The sequence below is a fragment of the Sphaeramia orbicularis genome, chromosome 10 (assembly GCF_902148855.1).
Source record: "Sphaeramia orbicularis chromosome 10, fSphaOr1.1, whole genome shotgun sequence".
Lineage (NCBI taxonomy): Eukaryota > Metazoa > Chordata > Actinopteri > Kurtiformes > Apogonidae > Sphaeramia > Sphaeramia orbicularis.
This window is the reverse complement of record NC_043966.1, coordinates 26,560,246-26,581,489: the sequence shown is the minus strand read 5'-3', so window position 1 is coordinate 26,581,489 and position 21,244 is coordinate 26,560,246. Positions and strand designations below refer to the sequence as shown.

The 21,244-nt window shown below is 37.8% G+C and overlaps 1 protein-coding gene across 1 annotated transcript in view; it reads left to right on the top strand.

The window, feature by feature from the left end:
* The first annotated feature begins 7,300 nt into the window (after positions 1-7,300).
* Positions 7,301-21,244, top strand: part of ahnak (AHNAK nucleoprotein) — a 38,193-nt gene continuing 24,249 nt past the window's right edge. Inside the window, exons 1-5 of the mRNA XM_030146052.1 lie at positions 7,301-7,569; positions 14,691-14,746; positions 20,472-20,526; positions 20,679-20,835; positions 20,964-21,190. Of these exons, the coding sequence (XP_030001912.1) occupies positions 20,679-20,835; positions 20,964-21,190 (384 nt within the window). The 5' untranslated portion in view covers positions 7,301-7,569; positions 14,691-14,746; positions 20,472-20,526. The remainder of the gene's footprint in view (positions 7,570-14,690; positions 14,747-20,471; positions 20,527-20,678; positions 20,836-20,963; positions 21,191-21,244) is intronic.

Genomic DNA, 21,244 nt, shown 5'->3' with positions numbered 1-21,244 from the left:
GACATGAAACCCCAGTGTTGCTACTGGCTCATATTACCAGTCTGGAGGTGGGGCACTAAAAGTGATATTGTCAAAGTAAAACAACTATAATACACACTACCAGCACTACCACATGCACAACTATTGATCATCTCCCTGGAAATTCCATTATGTAAATAAAAAAAGTTTACAAGACACATGAAGACCCTCTATCAGTTAGTGCACTATTTTCCAGAGGTGTACTCTATTACATATTTGCAAATTGTACATGCAAAAAGTCAAGCACAATGACTTTGCAAGCAGTTTGTGGTTTGGGCGTGTACTGAGCCTCCACTTTTTAAGCCGTAGGCTATCAATTATCCTCTCATGAAACAAAAGTGCAACTGTCTCTTGTAAATACTTTGCCGGTAATACAGCCTAAAATCTGCAAAGTTTAGAAAAAAATGAAGCTGTTTCAAAACATTGACAAGACTGTTTTACCTAAGATCAGTAAATCAGTAATTTACAAGTTGGTCAGGATGTTTGAACCTGATTGATTACAGTTGCATGTATTGACTTGGTGGTAGTTATCACACCCAAAGAAAGAGTGTGAGTGTTGTTTGAAACACTTACAACTATGGTTGGAATGCGCAGTTCAGGAAGGTATCTGCTTGTGTTGAAGCACAACAGATGGGAGGTGAGACAGGGAGGAGAATCTGTTGCAAAACCTCTTATCGCACTTCTGAACCAATAATCCAAAGTGATTAAAAGAGTGAATTCCAGACACTGTAAAAAACCAGATCATATAATGAAGTAAACAAACAGAGTAATTTGCCATATCATTTTGATTTCATTTTGATTGCCCTTTCTAGGAGTGGGTATGTTTTGTAATTGAGCAACAGTACTACACCTAAAGGCAGGTTTTCAGTTTACTTAATCCCTCTGACTGGATGCTGTGGTAGTGACAAGACTGAACCTGAAAAAGACTGTAAGTCTATGTCTGTATTAGTTTGGTGCGCAGAAACAAAAAGTCTGTTCAGACTTGATAACAACAACAGGAAAGCGGGATGCCCTCTTCTCTACAAAACAAGAACAAACTTTGTTTAGCAAGTTATGCTGCAGTGCTTCTTACTACATTACAAACTCCTTTGTGGCATGTGATATTTATCTATACACACACAGGGCATTGCTATGGAAACATCCCTTTAAGTACCTGCCCCCTTGCTTATTATGTTGCTATAGCAGCCATCCCAGAATAGTCTCTTTTTTTCCTCTCTGTCCCTCCCTCGTGTTCGTGACTCACAACTTGCAGTGGAAACCACAATTCAATCTGTCTCTCATTCCCCTTTTTTCCCTTACATTCTTTACTGCACCAAAGGAACAGCCTGCCTGTCTGATTCATCTCAGTGTGTATATGAGTGTGTTTGTGTGTGTGAGGGACCATGCGCCGTGGGGAATTCCAAAAAGATTATCAATATAAGTTACTATGGTGATTGCAAATATCAGGCGGGGTGACCCATGTGTTGCAAGATAGTTTATCTTCAGGACATCACACTGTCATTAGCTGACTATTTCTTTGTAGCGGTACCCTCTCCATGGATACACAATGGCCTCAGTGGTTACGTTAGGTCCACTTTGTTTTGAGGGGTTCGGCTTGTGGCCTGTTACTCACAGAGCTGTGGAGGCTGGAGAGCATGCATGTGTTGTATAGGCTGATGAGTTAAAAGTACTCTTGATGCTGATGAGGTGAAAAGGAACATTATCACTGTGGTTGTATTGCTGGTGTCTTTATTCATTTCCCGGGTGAATGAATGAAATTTGATTTGTGGTGCTAATTCACTTGAAACGTTTCGCAAAAAGAGATAAGGCTATTATAGAATTTTCACTGAGATTTGTCTAGAATTTTCTAGTTATTTTCTTGTCAAATTTGAAGTTTTAAGGTATTGACATATTTTCAGCTTGATATTCTAGGTTTAGGATGAATATCACAACCCCAAAAAATAAACAGTTGGCACAGTATGGAAATGTAGATTTGAAAAAAGCAGTGATATTCAAATTTACTCTGGTTTGTTTTTCATTCTATTTAATGTTTTATCTGGTTGTCTGCTTTTTTTGTTTGTAAAAATACTGAACATCCTCACATTTAAGCTTCAACAGTAGTTACTGTGTCAATACAGCTGGCACAGTAAAACATTTTCCACTTTGTAATCCTATTACCACTGCCAGACACCAAGGGAATGAAGTGTTTGTTCCTGCAAACAAGTCTTAAGGTTTGCAACAACATGGGGTTTCATTGTCACCTTTTTTGGTTCATCTCTGTGGGGCACAAGTGGGTAATTCCTCAGTCAGTTCATCCTCTGCCCCTTCTTCATCCTCAGCCAGACCTGTGTAATATGTGCATTATCTCAGTGAAAAATATGTGGGTGTCTCTGGAAAAGTTGTCAACTTGAGGGTTTTTAATTTTCAGCATTCATGGTTCCATCACAGACATGCAGATGATCTTCGACACGGGTACTGACACAACCCCAGACCAGCACAGACCCTGGTTTGTCAACTTTTTGCTGGTCGCAGTCGATACTTTTTTTTTTTTTATCTATGGTCTAGATCTCATGTCAGCCATTTCCCCATCCCTAAAAAGAACCATGGGAAACTGCTCAGTCTGAGTCCACGTTCACACTGAGTGATGGTCCGTCCCATATGGACTGAGAAGAAGAGTCCAGAGAAGACCATGATGGTTCTGGCGCTGTTTGAGGTATCAAAGATCAGTTTGGGCAGTGTTGTATAATAACAAAGTAATAATACTTCAGTACTGTACTCAAGTATATTTTGGGAAAATGTGTAATTTACTGAGTATTTTTTCTTTTGTTTACTTTTACTTCACTACATTTCCTGACTCAATTACATACTTCTTACTACCGTATTTTTTTAATGCACAATATCATTACAAAAAAGAAATGAAAGGAAATTTTGCTTTGCTTTCATTACTTGTGTAAATTTAATTGTAGATTACTTGATATACTTAAGTACAGCAAATACTAGATAAAAGACTTTAACTTGAGTAGCATTTCATTAGTGACTTGAACTTCTACCAAAGTTATTTTTTGGTAAAGTACCTGTACTTCTACTAAAGTGTGACTTTCCACTACTTCATACAACATTGAGTTTGGGTTTGTGCCTTTTTCCTTTAGATACTGAAATACATTCAGATTCCTTGAATTTTGTAGTTATATTATTCCCCATAACGAATGACATACCCAAATACCTAAATAGGATTAAATTTGAACTATTCTTGTATGGCTTCTTTGTGTCATGCTTCAAAATTAATTTTGTAAGTTAGAAGTACAGATGCAATCACAATCTGTCATTTGCTCATTTAAAGAGTTGTCTAGTCCAAAAGGAACTCCCAAGAAACAGTAACAAAACTAAGGGAAAATATTTTCAGCCAGAGGAAAGTGGGTTTTGCAGATATGATCCATGGAAATTTCAGACGGAGCCTGCAATTACTCATTATTTGTGACCCACTAATTAATTTTGCAGACTTCTTCTTTTCTATTCAAAGGTGGCACATTAATTTTTCAGTGAAAAACAGAAGCTGAGTCTGTAGTACATTTCCATTGACATTTTTGCAGGTCCTATTGGCAGTGTTTACATGACTGTGTCTGGAGCATCAGTGGAGGTGCACTTGTCAACACTCACAATGTTGCATTGTGTAAAACAAAAATCCAATGAAGAAGGAACACAAAGAGCTGTTCTGTTTGCACTGGTCTAGTTTGTGTAGTGAGTCTGTGCAAATACAAACCCTCCAGAATGCAAACTTAAAAAAAACCCTTTCACTTATTGACATGTTCAAGAAACAATTAAAGAAACAAAGCTCCAGTTTCACTGTCATGAAAGTAGCTGCTTTGACTGCATTTGCTGCTTATATAAATATGGTAGATGCAGTTTGTTAAGGATAATGAAGTTGAAGTAGGATTAATATCATACATAACAAATAATATGTGTCCTTTTTATTTGATAAGGGCTCTGCATTAAGTCAACACGTTAAAGTTACAGTTTTTAAATATGTTAGACATGTTGTGCCCATGTTTTTGCTGTGCTCCATTGTATTCTTAAATGTGTTTTGAAATAAAATCCCGTTATTGTATCTCATGATTTAGAGAGCTATCTTGATGACTCATAAAAAACAGGCTTTTTGCAGAGCACAATGTTTCTATTGTCTTCACTTTGGAAAGAATTTTGTTAATAATTGTGACATTTTGCAAATATAATACAAGAATTTTCTGTCTTTTGACCACATCCTAGCCTTTACCAGTCATTTTCGAAACTATTGTGGATTCGTTTTTCATTAAAGCCCCTATTGGAATGAGTTCAAATAGTCTTTTGTGCATGATTAATCCCATGTTACACAATCAAATGTGCAACTCCTACCTATGTGGCTCTTGTGTTGTTGGGTGGAGCTGAAGACTTGAATAAAATCTGATTAAATTATCATTAGATCCAGGTGTGGTGTCACTATTTTTTTATCATGTCACATACAACAGTGTTGTTCAGGCCAATGCCTTATGACTTCCCTTATCCTGTGGGAGACATTAATCATGCACATGTGCTCAAATATACACACAAACAAGCACAAGCATACCATGCAAACACACACACTCAACTGTCCGTCCCCATCTAATCCTCTGAGTTTTCCCTCTTCTACAGTCTGAGCTGCCCTGTTTTCATTGTAGTCATAGGCCGTGAGTCATCGTGTGTCTGAGCCAAGCTATTTGCGCTGGTTCACACTGGCTGACACACCTAAGATCAGGAAACACACCCATTCCCACATATCCTTGTATTCAACTACAGTGACCTGCCACAAATCTGTGACATGCAGAGGGGAATAAACTTTGTACAAATATGCTTTGAATGTGAAAATAATTTGAGACATCTCCCTATTGTGTACTTTGACTCCTGTTGCACAATCCACATTTCAGTTATGTCAAAGTTCACTTTGCTCCTTAACAATATTTCTTTATTGTCTCATCTTCACCTGGAGTGGATTTTATTAAGGTTAATCAAAAAGCAATAATGGCTTTAATCTGGATTAACCTCAGAGGTGTAAAAATAAGTTTTTAAGTAAGTGGATAAATGCAGGGTAAGTGTTTACTGAGGGGTTGTTATGTGACAGTAAACGTTCTAAAAGCCCTGAGGAGAAGTTGTTAAGCAGCAAACAGTGAGGACAGGAGTCCTGCTGTTTACATGCATACGCATCACAGAAGCCAAGTGCTCAAAGCTGAAACTGTATTTGAAACGAAAAAAACAGCCACACCTCGGTGGCAAAAAGTTAAACACGCATAAAGCTGAGCAAACAGGTGCAGTAGAAAGACATTATGTGTGAAGAGGATCATGATCTTTTAATCCAGTGCAGAAACACTGCGCTGAGCTTAAAGTTCATATTCTGTACAAAGACATGAAGCTGACTTACTACCCATGTGGACACAATATAGTAAAATACTCTCGATAGTCAATAAGATGATGTAACACATGTTGTTCACTCACAGGAAGAGTTGGGGGATTTTCTGTGGTGACTAGAAAGGAGCTTTTTTGTTTACTTAAAATACTGCTATAGCACAAGTTAAACGATACCATACGACATACAGAGTTCCTGAGCATTCATGCTTTTCTTATGCATAGTTTGGATTATTTCTTCACTTTTATCTCAGCACGCACACAGTTACAGACAAATACACACATGCACACACACAAACAGTGGCTCACAGGTGTAAGCTGCACCCTTTTTTTCAGAGAAATCCAAATCAGAGCTCACTTGTCTCACTGTAGAACAATGTAATAAGATAATATTAAAATATGTGCTTGCACAATTATGTACGTGTGTATATGTCTGTGTTCATGCCACACCCTTTTCACTCCCTTCAAAGCAAGGCAACAGCTTCCTCTATATCTGCGCTGCTCCACATATGTTTTTTGGTATTCCATGGGCGTGAGATATGAACAAACAGGTAGCGAGTGCTTCAAGGACATGAGCATTGATGCAAGATGTAGACAAATATACACACAGTTCACATACACATGGACACATATGGATAGGTATAAATGGGATGCACACATCCTAAATGACTCTTACAGACACTGAAACATTTGTTATATCATGCATTTGTATCTGCAAGTCTGTTACGCCTCATTTTCAGACCCAATATTAAAGAAATCCCAGTCTGAGACACCACCCAGTATGACTTTGGTTCTTGGCTCATATCCATGTATTATTCTGCAGAAAGAGCTTTGTCATATGTGATATTATTTTCAATAGTTTGAGCTTTCTTTTTTAAATTAATGAAATTAGAGTTATTTAATTTACTAAATATAGTAAGTTATTTGTGCTGCTCCATGTTTGCTTTTCGTGTATATCGACTGTGTAGAGACAAAGACAGTGTCTCCAAGCACAACATGAGCAACAACTGGATTTAGAGGAAGTAAAAAAAAAAAAGGAAAATACCTTAATTTCACCACCAAATGAAAATGTGTCGTGACATATTTTATGTGTCATCTTGATGATAAAGACTTGGATTGCCAAATATTACTATTTTAAATTTTTACGTGTTGGAAGAAATAAGCAATGTTATTATGCTTTCACTAAGTTTAAACATTTATCAAAATAATCTAATTTTATATCGGTTAAATGCCTGCAGCTGCTGTGGTTCAAAGAGATCTGAATCAGGGTGGGCAGCATGAAGACAAAAGCTTTAGAAAATCCTACCATGTAAATACAGATTTTGGCCTTTAATGTAAGTACAGGCTGAGTCATTTTGTTAATGATAAGTTAGTGTCAGTTTGTGTGCGATAATTTGAATGCTGTAATAACATGTTTATGCCACATTCTATCACATGATGCTCATTTTGTTATGTTATCCTGTGGACTTTTTTTTCTGGACTGTGAAAAAAAGAACTATTTAAATAGAAGTTAAAACGATAAAAAAAAAAAAAAAATAAGACCCGAGTAGGATGAATAATTTTGTGATACATGCATAGATATCAGTTGTATTGTTTGCAATATAGAGCAAAATGTTTTAAACCGTTCCATTCGTAGTTTATAATGTGGTTACAAAAGTTTGTTAGAAAATTTTGGTTGTGTCTTTTTATCAAAGATTTGGTCTGACATTTTTGTTATTTGTTTTCAGCAGAATTTACTCTTTGTATGCATGTCATTGGAGCTCTCCATGTGAAACAGTGGGTGGTCCCATGGCTGCTGAGGACCACTCCCTCGCACCGGTCACCTCCCCTCTATTCCCCTCCCTCTGCAAACCAGGAGCCCTACCCAGCTCCCTGTCCAACTACTCTGCTCAGCCCAGAGGAGCAGCCACACAGGAAAAAAAAAAAGAGGTAAAAATCAACTGCAAGCAGAGGAGGGAGGGAAAGAGGAGTAGGGGGGGGGGCTGAAAACGCCCTGGAAAGTTTGATCGAGAAATACGAAAAGACTGGCAAAATCCAATCAGACTTCAAGGTTGAGACGGAGAGAAGTGCTTTTCTTGGGCTGAGGAGAAGGGGAGAGGACACGTTTTCAAGGATGCTCAAGCGGGTGTGAGGGTTCGAGAGCGCAAAGGTTGCGTTCAGGTAAAGATGCAATTTCTTCCTTTTTTAGAGCAAATGTATGTTTTAAACTTTTTATGAACTTTGTTGTTGCAAACTCTAATTTTGTCTGAAACTTAAAACTTTAATGTGCTGTATTACAACAATGACTTTCAATGATTATTTGGCCAAAGTTTAACCAGTTGGGAAGAAAAAGTGATAATGTTATCAGTCTTACATTCCTGTCATATTCCAACAGTCTATGTGTGTATCAGTGCTTAGATTATTGTAACTTTGCCCTATTTCATAACTTGTGTTAACTTCTTTTGTATGGTTTATCATATCAGGTGGTTTTGCTGTGCTGCTTATGATTGCATGTAGAAATAATAAGCTTTGCTGTCAGAGAGTTTGATGTAACTGTAAACAGTGGCTATGATTTTGAGTTAGTATCAGTGCTGGTTTTAAAGATTCAGTTTAAATAGACCAGGGTATGAGAAGTGGGTGTGTACCCACAGCCATCACATGAAAACAGAGGAGACTTAGAGTTGCGCACTTCACTTTTCCTTTAACTGTGCACAAAGTTGGTTATCCAAGGTGTAAATAACTGACAAACTCAGTATCCTAGAGAGACTGTAGTGGATGCTAAGAAGTTTTAGGTAATTTTGTTCATTTGTTCCTTTGGTAATAAGATTTAAGGCATGAACACTAGAATCATTCATTATTTGTGTAGTAATTTGAATAGGGTGCAATATGGATTTCTTTTGCATACACATAATCCCTTGTCTGTGGCGCAGCAGACTTTTTTTCAGTTCTGGAGTGTATCACGTAGTAGCAGAAAGTTGAATGGGAGAAGCATCAGAGAGATAAGAAAGTGAAGCTGAGCACGTTGAAGTTAGTCTTTGTTGTTTTTAATATCTTTCCAATGACCTGTATCAAAATGTAAAAGTTTAAAAAGTCAAGGTACTTCCCTATGGGAGCCTGCAGCAACGAGTTTGGGTGTGGATTCCTCGCCTTCACCTCCTTCCACCCCCTCCTTTCTCTTCTCCCTCCCTTTTTGCTTTGCTGTCTCCTCACAGAGGCACACCCTTTATGGCCAAAAGAAAAAACATACATGCTGCAGACAGCCGTCGCACTGAGTCCCTTTAAGCACATTCAGAAGTTCTTCATAGGGTGTTTAGGAATGAAAAGTAATAACTTTTCCAGTTGCCACGCACTTTGTTGTATCAAACAGTGTACTGTTTAATTATCAATAACGCAAAAAATGTTGAAAATTATGTTCTGACGTATTTTTCATTTAGTTGATTTTGGCAGAATTAGGCTGACTGAAAAAGCAGTTTGAACAAAGTGTGCTGTTGTCCAGACTCTTATCTTGAGAGGAAACTTCCACTGCTGGTTTTTCTGTAAGTCATGTATGTTTTATATAAATTTATACCCTTATTTTCTTTTACCTTGGGTCCCTCCTAGCCAGGGCGTTCAAGGGAGGAGAAAAGAGGGAAAGACGAAGGAGGGAGAGGAGAGTTAGGGAGTGTGTAAGAGAGGGGGGAAGGGTGGGGTGAGGGTGAGGAGGGGAGTAATGGAATGTAGTGGTTTGGAAAGACAAGCTAATTGAAACCAGGGCTGAGGCGTAGAGGGGGGAGCCAAGACTTCGCACATTTTGAGAAAGAGAGAAATACATTTGTATTTGCTTGAAGGTTGAGGCAAGTTTATTTTCTGCCCAACTAACTTTAACATTTAAGACATACGCAACATATTTCCAGGTGTTGGAAAAGGTATATTCGTCACATAGTGTCATCTGCATTTAATATGACGCCGTTATTCAAGTTAGGACAAGAGAAAATAAAGCATCAAGAGCAGCTATGATCCTTTGTTGAATGTTTGCCTATATCTAAATTTCACTCCCCTGTTGTCTGGGCTCCACAGCTCCCTCCTGCCACACCCAAATGCTCTTTAAATGGTGTGTTAGGGAAAGCTGCTTTCACTTCGTTCTGCGTAGTATATTTGACAATGCACCGTTAACACATGTAGAGTCCCCTGCAGCTGTAAATGTCTGCCATTTCTCAAATTGCTCGTGTCAAGGTGATTGATTATGACACAGACTGCTTGAGGAGCCAAACGGCTGCGGTATGCTTCTGGGTCTCCGGGTACTAGGTCGTTATTTCTGATATAACATGTTTATTCACAGCATTAAAAAACACGATTGACTTGGTGATAAGCAGTGAGTACTACATTAAGTACTGCACCACATGTAAGAGGGTGTGAATATTTTCAGGTAAGAACAGGGACCTCAAGACTTAAAAGTTGGATAATATTCATATAACATGCACATAATTCAACTGCTCGGATGCCTACAGCTACTGGTTAAACATGCGGTAGTTAACGGAGCCTCAAATAGGCCAGGGGCGGATAATTTTCCCTTAATACCTGCACTGTCTATCAGTCAGACAGTACAGAGGGTATATTATGTTTTCAACGAGAGCAATGCAAGGCTCTTGGAATTCTTAAAAAAAACACGGTGAAACTACAAAACACCATTAGTGATGAAGTCTTGCTCAGTCATCCCACCTCATTCCAGTGTAATCCCATGCCAATCACATTAGTTTTGTTGCACTTAGCATCCTTGTGACAAGCAGCATCTTTACTAGCCTGAAAAAAAAGAGGACGTAACTTATGACTGTCCGGAATTTTAGCTTGTCTGTGTTAAGATATTTATCACAGCACTACACCAGAGCTTCTATATATTCTTGTCCTTGACTGGCAGTGCAGATAGAGCAGTGGTGTTACTCATCTGTGCCAGTGTGAAACGGAAAGAAACTGGTCTCAAGCACACTTCCTCTGTCATTTCCTCATGGGTTGGTTGAGTGGGCGGTTAGAAGGAGGGACAACGTGGAGAGGCGAAAAAGAGGGACGTGGATGTAATAAACTAGAACGAAAGAAGGGGTTTGCAATCAAACCATAACTTGTTTTTTTCAAAGTCTGTGCTCATTAAGAAACTATGTGGGGCTTAGGGTCATCCAAGGTCAAGCTCCAGTACACTCACTAGAGTCCCAAACCGGAGATTGGTCAAGTAAAACAATAGCGAATTTGCAGATATACAAAGGAAATGTTTAGTTTTTCTACAACTGTAAATAAACATCTAACTATAGAGTGTGATTTTAGTACGTCTTTCTAGGGAAACCACCCAGCCACTCCCTTCTCATCCATCTGTGCTGGGTTGGAACACTTAACATCTCCACAAAATGCTATCTGGAGTTGTTGAGAAATAGCAGTTTGATAGGTGTGATGATCTGTAGTCATACATGATATCCTTGGGAGTCACACCCCTGCAATTTGACTTATTTATTACTATTGCAGCAGTCTGGAATTTTTCAAGCTTCAAGAGTCTGAATGTGAATTTTTCTCGTAGGCCGATAACTGTCACTAGTGCTTTGCCAAACATCTGTGATACAAATTCAGCCCAAAACAAAACAAAGCATTATGTAACTGCTGACGCACTACATGCTATACCCTTTAAATTAATACTTCAACTCCTACAAACTCTATTATCTTGCCATAAATGATGTATGATATACAGCATCTGTTACAAAAACTCTGCTTGGAAAGAGTTGCCAAAAATTTCATGGCAGTGAGGATTGGAATGTAAATTTAGAAATACATTCGGCTTTGTTTAGGTCTTCTTTATCTAGAACAAGATGCTCAAAGATGGCACTCCTAACAGTCCAGTGCACCTTCCTAGTGTAAACAACTCTTCATTGCTCTGGTGTGGTCCAAATGAAGTATGAATACACACTGCTCTGGCTTCGGGAGTTTTACATCTATATTTACATTCTGCTTCTATGGTTGTCATCTGGGACTCCTCTTAACCCTCGTGGGTCCTGCTCCATCAATGGTTGAGTAACTGCTGTCTTTCCAGTAACAGCTGTGGAAAACAGAAACAGATCAAAACTTAGTTAAAATTAAGTTGTGTCATGCCATATCCTTTATAAAACCAACTTTGACAATCTTAGACTTTCATTATTAATTGCTCTAAAACTGCCCAAAAGGAACGCCCAGAATCACTTCTCATTTTAGAAGTAAAGCCAGAGGAGTTTGTTTCATTTTTGCAAAAACCTTACTTAAAAAGAACCCCTGAGACAAAATTAAAGAGATCCTCCTCCCTGTAACTAGAGTTACAATATCAACAATTAATTACTTTTTCCTCAGCCTTATATAACCCAGAGCCTTCCTTTCACTGTTGTTTTGCGAATATTAATCTTAATATTATAATCCCGTCAGTGTACTCTGAACCCTCAGTTTTGTTTGCCATCTCATAAACGCAAGACAGAAAGAATTTTAAGAGTTTTCTTCAGTTTTTCCATTTTGTGCAAAACTCCTGCCAAAGTCACAATGGTTTAATCAGCAGCAGGCCAAGTTGGCGTCAGTGGGCAGGCTTTGGTCTTATGCAGGACTTGTGGTTTGGTTGAGGGCTATGCGGACTATGGAGAACAGAAAAGAGCCATTTATTTTGACGCGCATTCTTTTTATATGCGTCACACATGCATGTCCTATCTGTGTTTTTGAATGGAGAGTGAACTTCCATTGCTTTCTGCTGTGTCTCCACTTTCCTTTCTTTAACATTTTGCTGCAAACTGAAGTGAAAAGAGGACAATGAGCTGTTTTGACAACAACACAGATTGGTCACAGCTCCTCTCTCCCTCTTCCCTTCATTGCACTGAGGCCTTTTTATTTGCACATAATCAAATTTTACCTCTCACTAGAACGCCTGTGCCTGATTCACTTATGTTTGAGCTTTAATCGTTGTCACACTGCTTGTGTTTTCTGTTCACCAAATTGATTGGATTTGGTAATCAATCTGACGGAGTGACTAAAGCTACTTTGATCAGTTTCCAGTGAGATGTGACCTATTTAGGTACAACCTGAGACAGTCAAAAAGCTTAGGTATGTACCATACGACATAGCTGAAGAGATGAAGCAAGATGAAAGGTGTTGCTTGTTCTGTCAACCAGGTGCATAGGTGGAGCCAACAAAAATGATGATAATGTGGATGATAAACAAGAACCCTGTGTTGCCTCTCAGTGTCTGTTCCAGAGTGCCTGATATCTGACTGGATGTGGTGTTCTTGTTTATTTGAGCAGAACATGAAGTTTGGAGGTGTGGTGGACTAGCGGCAGGAGGGTGGGCAGTCAGACACGGTGCAGGGTGGGCGGCACAAAATGTAGCTGGTGTCAGAGAGAAAGAGGACATTTCTTTAGAGTTAGTCACCGCGGGGAGAGGCTGGGCTCCCTTCCAGCTGGCCTGACGGCTCTATCAAGGAATGTGTGTGACTGGAGGCCTGGGTGGGGCTGTGCACTGTGCTGCTCCCTTTGCAAGCAAAGCAGAGACGCAAAATGATGTGATCTGTCTTATGGAGTGTGCCATGGTATTTCTATACCGACATGGCATGTGCTTTCATTTGCTTTTCCCCACTGTTGATGACTTCACTTCACCTATATGTGTGTATGTCTAAAAGAAGGGTAGTGACGTATTATTTCCTTTTGTGTAATAATAATAATAAAAAAAAAAGACCGGTATGAGACTATATCTTTATGTTTGTATCTGTTAAAGCAAATCACATCCTTCAACAAAATAACAACAACAATGAAAAACAGGTTCTAAGCATCTTTAATAGCCTGAAACATAAATCTGTATACCTGTGCTGTGTATCTATTTTTGTTTTGGGCTTCAGTGACCCACACTAGTGTTGTCTTTCCTTATTATTAGACTCCTATTTAAAACCTACCTTTGTCATTCAGTAAACTCTGTACCTGAATGACTCCTGACATAACAGTTTGATTTATATGTCTACGTAACAAGAGTACGGGCTTGGAAGTGTACACAGCTGCTGTGGTGGAAGTCTCCGTACACAAACAAAATGGCAACCGTATATTAGTGGACATTTGTATCAGTTACGTCCCATCTACCTTTAGCAGAAAAATAAAGCAAAACTCTGCTGTGTTCGCACCAAAGTGTATGTGTTAAAGACCCCCTTTACTCACTTTCTCAGTATTGTGCTTACTGTTTAGTTAATAGCATGGGTATTTAACACATGACTATTTAGAGATAGTTTCCAACTCTGACAAACACCGTTATTTGGTATAATTTCCACCAAATGAGCAGTTTAGTTTATTGAACATGAAGAACTGGGGAGGTGGAGGTTAATGATGGGGTTGAAAAGCCTGTCTTAGAAGAATTTTTCTGAGGGGCATGTTCCCACCGGTTGATACCTGTCTGCACGCAAACGAAGTCTTGTTCTGTTTGTATTGCAACTAACAAAGAGATGGCTTTGTTTCACAATATGCTCGTGGGTTGAAGCAATAATTCTCGAAAGTGCAGAAAGACTTTGAGTCAGTTTGAGTGAGTAAAAGTAAGATTGACTTGGCACGTAAAACAGCACTCAAGAATCCAAAATATTGACACATACGCAGCAGTATCGTATAGCTATTTATTTCCGCTGTGGCTAACAATTTCTGGTTTAACACAAACATCTTGGTATTTTAGGTTTTTCATTAATAAATTTAAGTGATGGAAAATATAATAAATGATTCATGGGTGCGTCCTGTTGTCACACTCATCTTCATCTTATGGATAATGCCTGACCTGTAATAATATAGCAGAGGATTTAAGAAGCCTGCTTTATTTGTTTAGTTTCAGAACTTGATTTTCTTCTTTTCAGTTGTCAGTGTCCATGAAGCTTAAACAGATCATGAAATAGTTTTATATTTTAAGTGTTGGCTCATGTCCTTTCATGCAGCACAGAAGTCAGGGCCACTCCAGGTCACTACTAAACAAATGGTTGAATTTACTTAAAGGGTGTGCTTTGCATAATTACTTGCTGTGGTCAATACTGCCACTGTTGGTTAATTATTCAACCTTCTGGTTTGCTCTGGTTGGTCAGAGAGATGAAAAACTTTGTTTCCACGGGGTGTGGATACAGTCATAGTCTAAGGTTTGAATACAAAAGTGGCTAACATCTGAGAACTTCAAATTTTTTACTGCATAGATGGACAGGATGTTACATTTTCTCAAACAGTTGACATATATTTGAAATGAGAAGGAAATATACTTATTATTAATTACTGTTTAGTCATACAAGGCATTTCTAATACCGAATACTGTTTTTCTGTCAACAGAAGTCAAGAAACAAAGCATCAGAGTGAAGCCCTTGGCCTTGCTTGAGCAATCCAAGGTAGGTGTCCATGGTCATTCATATCATGTCTATTGCTGTAAAACAATGACAATGTTCTTTCTACCAACACCTTTCACATAAAAAGGCCTACACAATATGAACACAACACAGATAGCTGACTAGCTTTTCTTTCTTTCTTTTTGTTTTTTTAGCCATTCTTCCATTCTATAATCATTTAGTCCAGTGGTTCTCATACTTGGAGTGGAGTACCCCCTGAAATATACTTTTTTAGCCAAGGACCCCCAACTCTCGCTTCAGCATTTTTGATTGAAAAAAAATTGGGCAAAATTTGTTCCTGTCCCAAAGGTGTCTGTTTGTATTTTCAAAACTTTGTAAACAAAAAACATATATTTAACAGTAATATATATATACAAAAAATAACACATTTTTAAAGTACTTTTTTTGTGCCAAATATAAACTGAAAAGTGCCATCTTTAATAAGAAAAATAAATAAATTGGTCATTAATTAATAAATGAACCTTCCATCAAAAAAAAACAAAAAATAAGCTACTCAAATACACTCATTCTGAATAATATAAAATAGAAATGTTCTTAAAATGTCACCAAACCTTAAACAAGATGATTGACAATAAACTATATGAATGTATTTATTGTGTTTTATATTTCAGCATTAATTCTCATTATTTGTTTTGTATTCTGTACATAATGACTTATTTAATGTATTTTTCCAAAAGGAATTTCAAGTACCCCCTGGGCTTATTCCAAGTACCCCTGGGGGTACACGTACCCCACTTTGGGAACCCCTGATTTAGTCAGTACTGTCACTTAAGAAAAGCACTGTTGATGTGACAAAACCCAGTTCTCTGTTGGAATATTTGTTCCAAAGCTTCCTTTGAACCTAGAAAGTCAGAACACTCAGTGGGTTTAGATGACACTTAAAAAAATGAATAATTGCATTAGTCTGATTAGACTTTAAAAGTACATGTAAACATGTTAGCTCAATGGAAATCAAAGTTTTAATAGTCAGGCTAACACACCTAGACAATGCGATTGGAAGTAGATGTACTCCTGCATGTATACAGACCAGTCAGACTGGATGAAGTGTCTTATGCCTGGAAGTTGAGCAGCATACATCAGATCTGCAAAAACAGTAGAGCTGACAGAAAATACTCTATTTATAAATTTGCTACATTGTCCATTGTCATGCCAGTTTCCATCTATTTGCTAAAATTCTAAACTGAACATCAAAAGAAACTTATCACATATTCTATGTGATGCCATTTCACAGCATTTTATTAAATATGAAAACAAATTCTTTCTTGTTCTCAAAAAACATTTAATTAACAAACAAAATACAAGAAACAGCAAAACAATGGATGAGTATCCAGAGGATAATGTAAAATTTGACAAAGAGTAGTTCAACAAAGTTCACATTTAGCAACAAGCAACATTATTAATCCACAGCAAGTCAAAGACTGACCAAATGGTCCAGATCAGTGTCCTCAGTACTGGGTCTGTCCTCCCTGAGCCCTAACACAGGCTGTATAATGTTGCTTGTTGCTAAATGTGAACTTTGTTGAACTACCCTTTGTCATATTTTACATTATCCTCTGGATACTCATCCACTGTTTTGTTGTTTGTTGTATTTTGTTTGTTAACTAAATGTTTTTTAAGAACAAGAAAGAATTTGTTTTCATATTTAATAAAAAGGTGTGAAATGGCATCACATAAAATATGTGATAAGTTTCTTTTGATGTTCAGTTTAGTTTGCTATTTACTTTTGTTGTGGTCTGTGATGGTGTAGGCTAACCAGCTGAAAGAGTGCAGATGACTACCATCGTACTAGATGCGAGATGATTTCAACAATAAATTGATTACTCGCCCATGCGTGTAGACTGGGACAAAGATAACAGAGCTGCGGTTGTAGCGCTAAGCTATGCATGTAAACATTCAGACTGTCATTCAGCTGTGAAAGGCCTGTCTTGTGGTAATCTGACACTTGCTGCTTCTCCTCCCAGTGCCTCCCCTTTGCACCCCTCCTTCCTCCCCCTGTGACCACCTGTTCTGCTCCAACCCCTTTCCCCGTCTTATGAAACAGCCCTGTCAAAAACCCGCCAAGTTCACGCTGTTTTAACTGTTTGTAGTTGGCAGCTGTGAACAATTTATTCACTCTGAGTGGACAGAAAGTTAGTAGAAGCAGCAATAACAAAACCATATTCTGCTCCTAAAATGTTCTGTCACTAATAGAAGTTTTCTGGCTGCTGTCCACGTCCTTCAAGGCAGATGCGTCTTGCTCAAGGAAGGTTCTGAGCCATAACAAAACCTGATAGATATACCAGCTTATCTTCTCCCTTTACACTAATTTTCTAACCCTAACTCTACCTCCATGGTTTTCTTTAAAGTTTGTTAAGATTGGCTTTTTAATTTCCTTCATACTTTTGATAACATTACAAATCAAATTTATTAACATGTGACATCAAAAATGTCTCAGACGTCAGAACAAATGAATGAGGAAGAACGGAGTGGCTAGTTAATTGGTATGTCACAGACTGTCTCTGTTTTATGACTAAAAAAACTGTGTACTTGTTTGGCATTGGTTTACCACACAATCAAAACCGGATGACATTATCTTTTTTACATAACGGATTGATCATCATGTATCATACAGTGTAATTTTAGGGTACACCCTATATACAAATTATGTTTGAAATAAAAAGGTAGGATTCTGATATTGAGACTGAAAAAAGGTCAGGACTTCTTTCATACATCCTGGATACCCAGTAATATTTATTTTCCTTTGCTGCTTTTTTTTCTCCATCATCTTCACATTATATTCACAGACTAACATTTCACAGAGTAGTTTTTAACCATTCCCTTTCACACTTGCAATCACGCTCACTTTCTTTTCTTTTTTTTCTACAGTTTCCTCTTCTTTCCATCTCCCTCCCACTCGAAGTTCCTTCCTTCCCTCCTCTATGGGGCCTCAGCTCCTCCCTAGAGTTTACTGCCAAAAAAAATTTGTTCTGTGAGAACAAGGACAGCTTAAATAGTTAAGTGATGATCACATAGAAACTTATCACTCAAATATGGGAGAAGGATCATTTAAAATGTACATATGCACGAAAATACACAGAAAGTAGTAATAAAGAAAGATTAAAGTTAGTGTTGCAATTTGAGGTGATCCTTTTTTCTCCCTTACTTCTTAGGAACTGTTGTTGAGAACAGAAACATAAATTCCCTCAATCTAGCCAAAAACAATATTTATGAGTTCAATTATTCTGTTTTCACCGATACCCCCATTTAAACACTGTGAACTCCACCCACTATCGATATGTCTTGATGAGCATGTCAAAAGTTAGCAGGCTGTCATTTTCTGCTGAATTTATGAAACTGAGATCCTAGGCTGGGATCGAAGTGAGAAGGACCCGATTAAGATACCATATTTGGTAGGGTCAGCTGACCTGAGGAGAATTTGATCATTAGTTCTTTGGCTAAACCTTTGACATCACAAACTGCTGTTTGCTACCTCCTTGCTCCTACATTTCTGTGACATTTTGATACATCGGATTTAACGGGTACCACAAGTGTTCTTGTCTTTACAGCGTAGCATTATAGGCTCCAGTCAAAACAGACTGACAATTACACGAACTTAGATGGGAGGAGAGAGAAAAGGCAGCCTGAGAGTGGTTGGCGTCACCTTTTGCTTAACTGCTATCCCTGTCTGTGGTATTATCTTTTTTTTGTAGCCCTGACCCTTGTTATTCAATTTTCAGAGCTTCTAAAAACTATTTTAGAGAGGGGTTAAAACTACCTCAAAGCATTGTATGCATTTTCCAGTATACCCAATCACAAAAAAAACACTTTATTCACTTGTGTTAATTGGTGTATTGTTTATGTGTCATTGGAAAGGGTCCAGATGACTGGGGGGGCAGTGTTAAAATCAACTGGCATTTGAATCTTATTTCTGCTTATTAAGTTTACTAGTTTACTTCTAATAATCAGCACAGCCATCTTTCTTCTGTGGGTTAGACAATATTTGATTTGACTTTGTATACATGTTTACACTGATATTAAAAATAGTATGTAAAGAAAAAATAATGTTTATAGGGTGTGTTGAAACAGCAAGAGTCATTTTAGAGGAATACTTAACTCACTAGCTATATGTTCTTCTACCAAGGCGCCCCATCACAGTGCATCTCTGTCTCCAATGTCAATGTTAATAACCAAGATAATGCACCTGTATGCATTAATCCTGTCCCAGGTGGTAACAAAAAATGACATATATGATTGAAGATGCAAAAGGAAAAGAACATACATATCCAAGACTTAGTCTAATGTGTTGTGTTGCCAAATTTTTTCTGTATTCCTTTTGATCTCATTTATTCATAACACTGTGGCATTTTGACAAGTGGAAGACAGCTGTCGAATAAGAGATGCATGTTACTGACCCTTCTGAAACAGTTTCCTTTATTTCTGCTTCATTTCCCTCTCAATCCCATTGGTTTATTACCTTGCACAGTGTTGCAGCTTCAATGAATGGCTTAGTGGTATAATAATAATAATAATTATAATAATAATAATAATTTTATTTATATCGCACCTTTAAAAACTGAGTTTACACAGGGCACAACAGCAGGATACAAGATGCACACAAAGACACTAAAACAGAAAACAACACAATAAAAGAGATATGGACAGCAAATGCGAAAACATGACACTTTGAATAAATGTAGTGAATCGGAGTAAAGGGGGAAGAGATAACGTAACGATGCTGTCAAATGAATGCAAAAATGGTGTGAGATATAACAACATCATGTATGAGAATATAAATTAATAACCAAACAGGGTAAAATTAAATATTCAACATTAAAAAGATAATTATAATTATCATAATTATTTTAGTTGAGGAAATGTGGTACGTGCCATGAAAAAATGAAATCATGAGACATGGTTTTAGTATTCTCAATGTATTAATGGGAAAGGGGGATATCCTTGTAGAGTGGGTTTTCTGTCAGGTCTATTTGAATATAATAATCACTAATGACTCATCGTGGTCATTTGACACAAAGACGACATGTTTGTGTAATACGTGATGTAAAGATTAAGTAAAGCCAGGCCAAGTGAATGGACAAACATCTTGCATATGAAGTGTCTGTAATCAGGGTGACGTCAAATAAATCAGTTTCTGCTGAATCTAAGAATACTGTATTCACTGGTTTAATATGCATGTGTGAGTAAGCATTCAAAAATGTTTTATATAAAAGCTTGCAAATATTTGTCAAAGTTAGCAATGTAAAGAGTGAGCCATAATGTGCTTGTATATGTGTTAGTGGATATTTCTGCGTTTTTGTAGTTTTTTTTTATAAAACAAGACAGTTTCAAACATTGTTGCTATCTGTATTGACATGAAAGCAGAGGTGGTGGCAGGAGCAGGGCTGAACTTCTTTCCTCTGAGTAGGGTATGGTATGATTCCACACCAATTTTCTAAAACATAGAGTGAATGCAGAGAAAGAATGAATGAAAGAGTGGTTTGGCATTGGAGAGGCTGTAATATTTATCAGGGTTTTATCACCACCTAGTGTTTAACAAAGGGTCCTACAGTTTTAACTGAGAAAACCTAGTTATCTCAGACAAATAACACAACTTTCCTTCATGAAAGAAAAACATCACATCTAGAAGAAAACACATAATGAGAGTGATACAGCGATGTAACATTTATCACATTACTGTCCTGATGAATATCATTATCTTATCCTAATGCAGGAAAACCAAGGCAGACCTTCCATCACACATCAAATAAAGGAAAGAAAAAAAAAAGGTACTTCTATAAGTTCATTTCACAATCAGTTCTGTGTATTTCCTATATTTCATTTTATATATCTGGGTGTAAATCCATACTGTTTGTTCTTGCCAGGCATCTTTTATGTTTTCCTCATCTTGCATTCATTATTTTCATGGGTATGTTTGCAGATGGCTGAAGAGGAAGAAACAAGGGAGGTGCTGTTCCCAGACTGGGAAGGCCCAGACAAAACTGGCTTGACCATTGAACAGACACAAGAAGGAGAGATCTTTGTTAAGGAGGTCAAAGGAGAATCACCAGCAGCACGGTCTGGGAAAGTATATGAAGGTAAATATCTGTATATTTTCCCCCTTAAATTAGCAGTTTTCATCAAGAGTAAAGTGTATAAAGTTTGACTAACTTGCAACCCAACTAGTATTCATATTAAATTTGTACTCTCTCCACTTGATTCACAGGTGACCAAATTGTTGGTGCCACTATCTACTTTGATAACATGACCTCAGACGAGACAGCTGAACTACTCAAGACACTGAACCGCCACAAGGTTGGACTGAAACTACAAAACAAAGGAGACAAATCCCCTTGTTGCTCACCGTTGAGCACACCATGCCGCTCACCAATGGGTACCCTGACATGGGAGGGGAAGACCCGGTTTGGAGGTTCAAGTCCAGACATTATTCTCGTGCGTTATCCTTATTATCTTTATTATCTCAGTGATTGTTTGTGAAGAAGCTAC